Consider the following 10,494-nt stretch of genomic DNA (forward strand, 5'->3'; position numbering starts at 1 on the left):
CTAACAGCAGATGGATGTGAGAAGCTGAGGACCAAACGATATGGCGCACATTGGGATAAGTTAAGTCCAGCAGTGGACTACGATGATGATGATGTTCGTTTTCTTCTCTATAAGCGACTGCTTTCTTAACTATTTTTATTATAATATATTATCAGCTAAAATAGTCTGTTCAGGTCTTTTTGTTACACCGTGTATAAAACAAGTATAAATACAGCGTGAATGTCATTCCAGTTGTCGCATTCTAGCAGCAACTATGGGGCAAACAATTCTCTTATGTGTTCAGTTGGTATTCTTTGTTGCAATTGTCACTTGTGTAAGTAAAATGCATTAACTTTTAAATCTCGTACCTTTTTGTTTTAATCGTAGTCTCTGTATATTTATTAAGGTCCCTTCAAGATCATGTTCAATTGTGAAATTAGACAACTTTTCCTATGGTAATGGGTCGAGTGGGAATGGACACTAAGACAAGAATTAAAAGGTCGACTCAACGGTTGGAAACCCTTGGAATCACGTACTTTGAATGGCTGTAATTTTTAAGCTCTGTACATTTGTGAAAATTTAAAAAGCTCTCGTTGTAAGCTCTCGCTAACGGTGAAGGTAAATACTGTGATGACACCTGCTTGTCGAAGAAGGTTTACCATCCTTGGAAAAGGTATGACGTTCCTAACTGCATTAAACTTGCGTGATAGATTGTAGGCTAAATATTTCCTTAGCGAACCCGGTATCAGATGTGGAACGTATAAGGGATGGATGATGAAGATGATGAATATAAATTTACTGTTTCTGCTTATTGTATTGATGGCATACACTTTACCGCTTGTCATAATGACGTATAATTAGAAAAGAAAGAATGGTCAAAGAATGGCCGTGACCACCACCAAATATATGCGATTTAGATCCGAAAGAAATTGTTTCATTTTCAATGGTTTCTCTTTGCTTTTATATTCATGTTTCAAGTGCTAGTGTCAATGCAGCAGTATAAAGATACTGCGAAGTTTATCGTCTGACTTTGCCTTTATTTTAAACTTGACTTTACACCTCAACTGTAGCTTTCCTAAAAGTTTAAATTTGACGTATTTGTAAATTGAAGTCATCATGAACCTATATTTCTAAATGTAATTATTCGATAGAGAGAGTGCAAAATGCTCGGACCATTTGTTTGTTTAAATGAAATTGGTCGGATCTTGAATTTTTTTTACAATATCAAGTGACGGGACGAACAATGAACAATGCTCCTAATGGTAAACTACACGCCTGTCCATAACAGTTACAGTGCCACTGGGAGCTTTAAATTGCAAAGATCTGAGGGGCACTGCCACTGCGCCCGTCACCCTGAGACATAAGTTGACAAGTCCCATTTGCCTGTAACTTCACCAGCACCCTTACCCTTCAAAACCGGAACACAGTAACGCTGACGTTACTGCTTGGCGGCAGAAATGGGTAAGGTGGCAGTACTTCCATCAACGAACTCTTTCACAAGGAGCTCTACTGCTACTGAAATCCATTTGTAATAATTTCTGTATTCTGTCATCTAATCACGTTATTTAGCGACCAAGTGCAATTAAATTTCGGCTTGTATCTGCATTCTTGAAGTAATAAAATTGAGCTGATGATGTTATCACAACTAATCCATAAATCTAAAATAGTTGCCTGAATAAAAGTTAGTCTTTAACTAAATACTTTCATCATCATCAAATCAATCATTTTTTCATCATGATCTTGCCTAACCTCACCCACCGTTACACGATTTTGAACATTAGGTTTACCCATTTCGTAACTGGACGTTTCATGTTTCTTAATCATATTTTTGGATTTATCGAGTTTTTTAGTTATTCGGTTTTCGCGATTGTTACACACAGGAAATAAAACCATTTTACATAAACCGCTGAACCAATATTGATGAATTTTGGTATACAGACAGATAGGATCTAGATGAAGGAATCCTAAAGTGGGTGAAAAAGGAGATAAAAATTTATTTGGAGAACCAATAAAATTATGAAAATTAGTGCAGTAGAGTATGCTACACTAAGTCGCAGGCACCAGCTAGTTGATTATATTTTTATATTCTCGTAATTTAGCTTTTTCATGCGCTACTTCTTGTATCTAAAAAACATTATGTCAGCCAACACATTTTTTCATAAATCGTTCACAAGAAACTTTAAAAATCTTTTGCTTATTATTTACTTTCAGGTGAACTATAGCAAGGAAAGCGATTATCAAAGTATAGAAGAATATCATAATGATAATTCAGATGACTTTATACATGTGAGTCCTCACGATCCATATGTTACATTCGCTGCTAAAGCTGCTCTGGAAGGTTTTAAGGTTCAAAAGGCAAAAGGCAAAAGCTACGTGGCCTTCCCACGATATATTAATTTGTATAAAGTTGATCATGCCGAACTCCTAGTCGATGATGGATGTGACTACAAATTAAATTTTACTGCACTTTTAAATGTACAGGTATATCCTTTTTACAAGTGTAACGCGATGGTTCACAGAAATACTGAAAATGTTTTCTATGTAAATAAAGTAGGATGCAAACGTCATTTCGTTATACTCTGATTTGTGAATGTCATTCAAATTGAACGTGAATTTTATGGAATTAATACATTGACTTACAAATAAATGGACGACGGGTCTAATACAAAAACCACGAAAAAAATGTCCCAAGTCAACCTATTTAAACGAAGTCACTAGACTTGTAAAGGAATATGAAAAAGCTAAAACGTTGAATTTAAATTGTAATGTCATCGCAGTGCTGTCTAATTTTGCATGCTTCGCTGTCAGTCGAACAAACGAAGACTAAAGCGTGAATGACGCTCTGTATACGATTTTAACGCCCTATAAGTTCGGACACTTTTTAGCGTGGACCCGACGTCCATATAATTGTAAGTCAATGAATTAATATAAGAATATGAGTTACCTATCAGTAGTCTGAAATGACATTTTCCAGAAATAACGTTTGGTCGAAATTTCATAATCTCGAAAGTAATTTTGAGAGGAAAATGTTTTTTTCTTTTAAACCTTACTTAACCTAACCGAACCTAATCGTGTCTTTGCGATAAACATTCAACATACCCTGAAAGAACAACTGTTGCGTTATAATTCGGTTTTCGGTGTAATGAAGATTCGAACAAACGTTATTTTGGACAAAAAAATTTCGAGTCTGTGATAGGTTGCCATGAATATGATATAACCTTAGAATAATAACGCATAGAATGATAGTTTCATATCAAACGAACTGTCACAAGTGAGGCAAAAATCAAATTTATGTAGGCTAGTTTTAGTAGTAGGTTAATTTTCGGTTTTAGTGTATATTTATATAAAAATACAAGTTGAAACGCGTTACTTCCTTGTGGAATGTGATGTTAGTATCTATTTTATGTTTGTCTGACGTATTTTTACACTCATTTACAGCACATTTCGTCATTTTTAGCTAAAATTCTTGAGCTGTTCGCGGTGCAAGTTGACCTTGAGCACTGAAGGCCCGCCCGCTCGTGTAGGCCCATTGGGCGCGCTTCAATTTGCCTCACTTAGCGTGTGCGGGCTAGGTTTCTATGCGTTATTATTCTAAGGATATAACGTTATCAAAAAATAACTTATATGATATTCCTAGATAATTATAACATTTAATTCATACTGAATGGAAAGTACCTCTATATAACCTTAATGATATATATTGAAAATATGTTTTTTTTTATGATATCAAATGACGGGACAATAAGTCGGTGTTCTTGGTGGTAAGCGACACGCCTGTTCACATCAGTCGCAGTGCCACTGAGAACTTTAGGTCAACACTGTCAGTTCGCCCGTCACCCTGAGACATACGTTGGCAAGTCCCATGCGTCTGTAATGTCACCAGCATCCATACCCTTCTAAATCTCTCTACTTCTTCGAAATTACAATAATGTGAGCATTACTATTTGGCGGTAGAAATAGGTAAGGTGGAAGTACTTCCGAGCGAATTCTTTCACAAGAATCTCTATAGCGAATAATGTATGTACAATGTTATTATTTATTCTATGATATTAAATGTTAAAACTTGAAAGCCATACATAAGCTATATGTATATAACCGTTTATTCAATTCCATTAAAAATACGTGATGTTTATCGTAATAATTATCCTTGGAACATCATATTTTATAAATTTTGGTTTTTCTATAAATAAAAATAAAAGTATTTTATAAGATACATATTTTATTAAACGACTTCAAAAAAGGAAGTTCTCAATTCCACAATAACATCCTCCTGTAAGGGTAACAAATTAGGGGATTAAACCGTTTTCAATAAAACTTGGCACATAGATATTCACAAAATTTTGAAGTTGGTTTATTTTTTTTACAAAAAAGCATAATTATTTATGTATCTTAGTAAATGTGTCTTTTTATTATAAAATTGTAAGATAAAAATAGATGACCCCAAATATAAGATACGGCCATGAAGACCTGCTACATGTGTAGCACTAAAAACTGATCGTACAGTGAAAAAGGGGTGAGCTTGCCAGACAAGCTTGCTGGGTTCGATAATCGGCTTAAACGGCCTTTATTTACGACTATGTTGTTTTAAGATGATTTGTTAGAGTCGTGAAAAAAAAACCATTAGTTTTTCTAGCATCATCATTACGCTAAGCGACCTTTTGATAGACTCAGAGTTTACTACAACAATGAGTTTCGTGCTATGCTGCGGCTTCCCTGGCGGTGTAGTGCGTCTGGCATGTGTGCCGTGAATAGAGTAGTATTTCTTTCGTCATAATTCGTAAGAGAAATTGGTCTTTTCTTACGAGAATGAGCGATTTGGCCAATATTATTGTAAGGCCAGTATGCGATACATGCAACTTTTTAAGCGAACAGTCCATTTTTAAAAGATATATAGATAAACAGTTTATTTGCCAACAAAGCACACAAATTACATGAAATACAAACAAACAATGAAGTGAATACTTAAAACGAACAAAAACAGGATTATATAAACAACAAATACAAAAATCAAAATCAACTTGTAATAGAAAAATGTGTCATGTGTACTGCCGTGGCGCATAGGACGCAGCTCAGCGTACAACGGTCGCAAAAACGACGCGCTGATTTTCATCTACCTCCCAAAAGGTTACGCGGAACATTAAAATGTAAAAAGAAAAAGATAGTTGTCTGTGCAAATTAGTGTGCTATGTACACGAAGCATAATGTGTATGAAGTTTATGTAGTATGTACTTACGGAGCATTAAATATTCAAATAATAAATTACAACCTTAAAACAAATAATAAATTACAAAACAAAAAAGAAAGCAAAAATTGTTAAGTTTATTATTGTGTGTGATCTGTATACAATAAAGTAATGATTAGTAATTAATTTACTTGCTAAAATAACAATAAATCGGTCGGATACGACATCTCAGGCGCGAAATGCAAAGGAATACCCAATCTTTGCTTGGCCAATATAGTAGATTTTAAATGTTTTTCAAAAGTGTATTTAGATTTAAATTACTTAAATGGGGGACTTATTCGGGACGTTTATTTTTGATTATATCGAACATAAGGCAAGCAAGATGAAATTTTCTACGCGACTCTATGTTCAACACTGATGCAGTATTTAAATAAGGAGATATATGGGTCCGTGGAAGAATATTATAACAGAACCTGCAGCAAGCACTTCGTACGCGCTGCAACAGACATTTAGTTCATTCTAGGATGCGAGGCACATACACAACATCACCGTAATTAAGCCTGGAAAGGATCAAAGATTCACAAAGCATGATACGGGACTTTTCGATCAGTAAGTGACGGATCTTGTATAGTACTTTGAGACGATAGAAACAGCTATTTACAAGGTTCAGTATGTGGCTTTCGAATCGTAAGAAACTGTCAATAACCATCCTAAGGCTATTTGTCTCGTTCACGCGTTCAAGGTGTTGACCATGAATAGTTACGATGGGATTACAATTATTAACTCTGTGTACCAGCGCTTTGCCTCCAAGCACCATAAACTTAGATTTAGTCGAATTTAAAACAAGGGAATTCTTACAGGACCATTCATATACACCACTCAGGTCTTCGTTTAGTCTTTGCAAGGTATAATCTTCTCCAATATCTTCGACAAAAAAGACAAAATACTAATAGGTCTTAAGTCTTTGAGGTCATTAGGGTTATCTACTTTTGGTAATGGATTGACCATAGCTACCTTCCACTGTTCGGGAACTTCTCCCTTGACAAGCGACCTGTTTATTATGCTCGTTATGACTTTCTGAGTATGTGGAAGGGTGAGCATATTACCATATTTATATTAATACCATCATAGCCAAGAGCGTTCGACTTAATAGACATGATATACCTGCTAACATCCTCCTCACTTACAGTATCCAAATTAAATTGGGACGTACAAAACCTGTGAGATTCGAAATATGTCAATTGCGAGATTGGAACAGAACCTCCACTGTGGATATTCAAAAAGTGGTAATTTAAAACATTTGGATCACTGAAGCGGTAGAGAATCAGATTTGCAAGGATCACACATAATTTTGTCTTTAACAGTCTTCCAGATGGTAGTGATATCTTTAAAATTACAATTTATAAAATTATTGAAATAAGCACGTTTCTCGTTACTAATGCTAGTTATAACTAATTTTTGTGAATTTCTTATAGTACTGACCATGTGAATCCAAACCCGATATTCGGTACCTTTCATAAGCTTGGTTGCGTAAATCCATAATTAATTTTATCGTATCAGTCACCCATGGTAGTGACTTATGTTTAAGATGAATGGTCTTGAATGGAGCAAGTCTATCGAAAACACCCAACGTCAGAGCATTAACGGATAAATATTTAATTCTGCTAGATTGATGTCCTTTAAGGGTCGATAATTTACAAGTTTGGGTGGCACTTTTGATTTTTTATGATTTAAAATGACAGCAGCCATATATGACCCAATCCTGTCTTTGCGTTGTGTGTTGTGACTTTATGAACTTTGCAATTAATACACACAACATTAAAGTTTCAGATGTCAAAGAAAAATGGGTTGGTATGTCGACTACCTGTTTAAGGTCTTTGTATTGTAAAAATTGAGGCAATTTAACTGTGCTAGGGTCTGATGGACACAGCATGTTTATATTGAAATCATCTGCCAGTACCAAATAATCGTAAGTAGAAAAATGCGTAATTGTTTCAGTCAACACATCAATGAAAGTATCTACGTTGATCCAGCTGGGTATATATGCTGTGCCTATAATCACTCTAAATCTATTCACACGATATTGTCATTCGGACTTGGAATGTATCGGACATGTACACCCTTCCTAATATAGAATCCTACACCCCCACCTCGGCCTCTCCGCATGTGAACTGGGCGTGGAGCTAGGCGAAACCTATAACCAGGCGGGGATGGAGCACATATTGTCTGATCCGCTGCAATCCAGGTCTCGTTTACAGCCAATAAATCAGGTCCATACTGATCCATCGCAATGTTAAAATCATTATGACCTGTGTTTAGCGAACCAGCATTATAAATACCTAAACTAAAGAATTTAACATTAGAAGTCATTGTAAAAAGGTTAAAATTAATACATGTAAGCAGCACCACGAGTCAAGCGAATAAACAAATCAAAATAATACATTACAAATATAGTAATCGGTGTAAAAAATCATGCAAAATCCGAAGCACAGGCTAAATGCGCAAAGTTAGTAATAAAATGAGCACCATAATATAATAAACCGATACATTAAGCCCCACGGCAACAACACACGCAGATACGTAGTAATGAACACTTTCACTACTGAGCCAACCACAGATAAAAATAAAACAAGAATGAGCGTTGTAGATGCATAGCAGCACATATAAAGAGAATTGTGATATATGAAAGCATTATGATCACAAAAAATAAAACAGCAAGATAACTACATTTTGCAAAAACACGCAAAATACACATATAACACAAATGCATGAAAGGTAGTGATTGAATGGCATACAGAGATATGTACAAAATATATTGGGAATAAAACATCATAAGCACCGAAAATGGTACAACGACAATAGCACCACTACGTGCACATTTTACAAAATGAATAATAACATGTGTGTAACATACAAAAGGGACGAAATAATTCATTTGTCATTAGTAGTACCAAAAGAGTCATAGCCAAAAACACGGACAAGATCAGCCTCCGTGCGTAAACGGTGGCGAGTTACACCCACAATGTGCTGCTGGCGAGCGAAAACATTTCCATCTCGTATCCACACAAAACGCTAATTAAGATGCGCTGCAGCCTCTCTGGCACGTCGGAATATAAGCCTATTTGCCCTGGTCAGCCGCTCGTTCACGTAAAGTCTGCGCGAACGACCAGGCAGGCCCGTACCCTCAGTGGTTGCGCCGCAAAGAACGCGCGCCGCTTGCAGAAGTTCGTCACGCATAGTGCGCCGCGCCAGACGTACGACTACAAGACGCGGTCTCGCGTCTCCGTCCACTAAATCCGGCACTCGTCGAACGCGCAACGTACTAATAATATCCTGCTCCGGCAGGCTGACACCAAGCTTATTGGCCAACGTCATGACGACGTGTGGCAGGCCTTCTCCTTTTTGCTCTGGAACACCGGACAGCTCTATATCATTGAGCAGCAACTCTTGATCTCGGTCATTTAATTGAGTCTTTAATTGTTCAACTGCCACTAATAACGAGCTGTTGGCAACAGCACCTCCACCAATCCCGGCTCCACCATCAAAGCGATGCAACAGCGAGTTCACCCTTTCGTCAATCGTATTCACTCTCTGCTCAACAATGGCCATCCTGTCAGAGAGCTTGGACAAGACTGTACTAAGTGACCTCATTTGCGTACGCGAAGCCGCCATCTCCTCACGAAGTAAACGCTTTTCCATGAGCAAATTCTGTATCAGTGACCCTTCCAGGGTCACAATATGCTCTGTGTCATTGAGGAGACCATCGTTATCGGGTAGCTTGGGCAGATAAGTCAGCGAATCGTCCAGTCTGGAGCACCTTGAGTCCGGTTTCTGCCGCGTCGAACCGTAACCCCGTCAACTGACCGCACAGGGGTATCAGATTTATCTGCCTTAGGCAGTTTGCTAACACACAAAGGACACTTCCAGGTGGCCCTGTGTTCGCAAGTCATAGTATTAAAGAATCATTTCTCGGACACATTTGCACGTAGTAGGTCATAATGACATTTACAGTTTGCACAGCACAAAAAACGACGATTTTCAGTAGGTTGTAAGCAACCAGAACAAGTAATATTGTTGGCTGCCATTCCAAAAAAACAAATAAAGAAACAAAAAATAAAAAGAATATTTTCTGACTTCTAATAGGTAATCCCAAGCAATAAAACGAGTACAACAATATTTTGTTAGTTATTGCTAATGTTTAATAAAAAGTCATTTTAAAAATAAGATTAAAATCAACACGACTCTATAGTTTCTTTGTTCCAAATATTTCAATCGCTTATAGTTCGAACAATTGAAAATGGCCAAGAAGTTTATTTAGGCTTCTTGAAATTGAAGTAATGGGTCTCTTTCCATCCTCAGCGCATGCAATGTGTAGAAAAAGGACAGTTAGCTATTTGATTATTTTGTTTGCTTTTGTAATTTATATTTACGATTAATTTATATATAAATTAAATACTTTAAAACTGCACCAAATAACACTGTTAAATGAAAACTATGATAACACAATATATTTGTTTAGTGAAAATATGATACAAAATCCTGTTTTTACACTTTACTGCAGTAATTTTTACAAGTTACTGCATGATTGACAACTGCTCTGTCAGTCGAACAAACGAAGACTGTTGCGCGATAGACGCTATGTATGCGATTTTAACGCCCTACAGGTGCGGACACTTTTTAGCGCGAACCCGATGTCCATTTATTGGTAGGTCAATGGGTGTATACCATAGATATAGGGAAGTATACCTAAATAAAGAAACATTTTATTATATCTATTTATTATATATTATATATTTTTCTTTTTGTAGAGTTGGTGTTTCTTTCATCTTTCTTATTTTTACCAAGAAATAAAAGGCAACTGCCTCGTATGTGTGATTTAGAAATACTGTTCTACTTTGCAATTAGTGCTACTTCTAAATCTCTTTTCATTAGGAGAATTTAACTGCTGATCTAGTAGTAATCCATTATTAATTTATTAGTGAAAATACAGGTTGCATTTTTTTATGATACCATGTAATGGGACGAACAAGTCGCGCGCCTGGTGGTAAGCGACACGCCTAATCGCGCGGAGCTTAGAATCGCAAAGATTTTATATTATTTCTATAAAGTAATTAAAATCAAATTGGCTTAAAAACTTTCTAAAAACGTCATTCACTAATGGTGCAATAAGAAAGTCTTACCAAAATAATTTTTGCGGCTCACAGGATAAAGGTTAAGTTTGTTTAACACTGATCTACTTAGAATCAAATAGACGGTTAGAGGGTCAGGTATCTTACGACGTCGATTGTACTTACCCTCCGAGCTGTAGGACGATAAGTATACACTCGTACATA

General features: G+C 36.4%; 1 protein-coding gene across 2 annotated transcripts; it reads left to right on the forward strand.

Annotated features, from left to right (window-relative positions):
* Window positions 1-229: 229 nt before the first annotated feature.
* On the forward strand, window positions 230-2,727 carry LOC113227192. 2 transcript variants are annotated; one of them, XM_026460078.1, is made up of 2 exons: window positions 230-313; window positions 2,191-2,727. In XM_026460078.1, exons 1-2 carry the CDS (start codon window positions 254-256, stop codon window positions 2,560-2,562), a joined length of 432 nt encoding a protein of 143 aa, XP_026315863.1. In that variant the 5' UTR covers window positions 230-253; the 3' UTR covers window positions 2,563-2,727. The 2 variants fall into 2 exon arrangements, 1 of the variants encoding a protein (XP_026315863.1); XR_003310177.1 differs by lacking the exon at window positions 230-313 and adding an exon at window positions 353-511.
* Window positions 2,728-10,494: the final 7,767 nt, after the last annotated feature.

Source organism: Hyposmocoma kahamanoa, unplaced genomic scaffold (assembly GCF_003589595.1).
Source record: "Hyposmocoma kahamanoa isolate Upper Pololo Valley unplaced genomic scaffold, ASM358959v1 202, whole genome shotgun sequence".
In the NCBI taxonomy this organism is placed as follows: Eukaryota; Metazoa; Arthropoda; class Insecta; order Lepidoptera; family Cosmopterigidae; genus Hyposmocoma; species Hyposmocoma kahamanoa.

Bases quoted from the DNA above. Each gene is read 5' to 3' on its own strand.
- LOC113227192 (XM_026460078.1), top strand. From the start codon at position 254: ATGGGGCAAACAATTCTCTTATGTGTTCAGTTGGTATTCTTTGTTGCA. The intron at 314-2,190 runs GTAAGTAAAATG...ATTTACTTTCAG, and splicing joins TTGTTGCAATTGTCACTTGT to GTGAACTATAGCAAGGAAAG.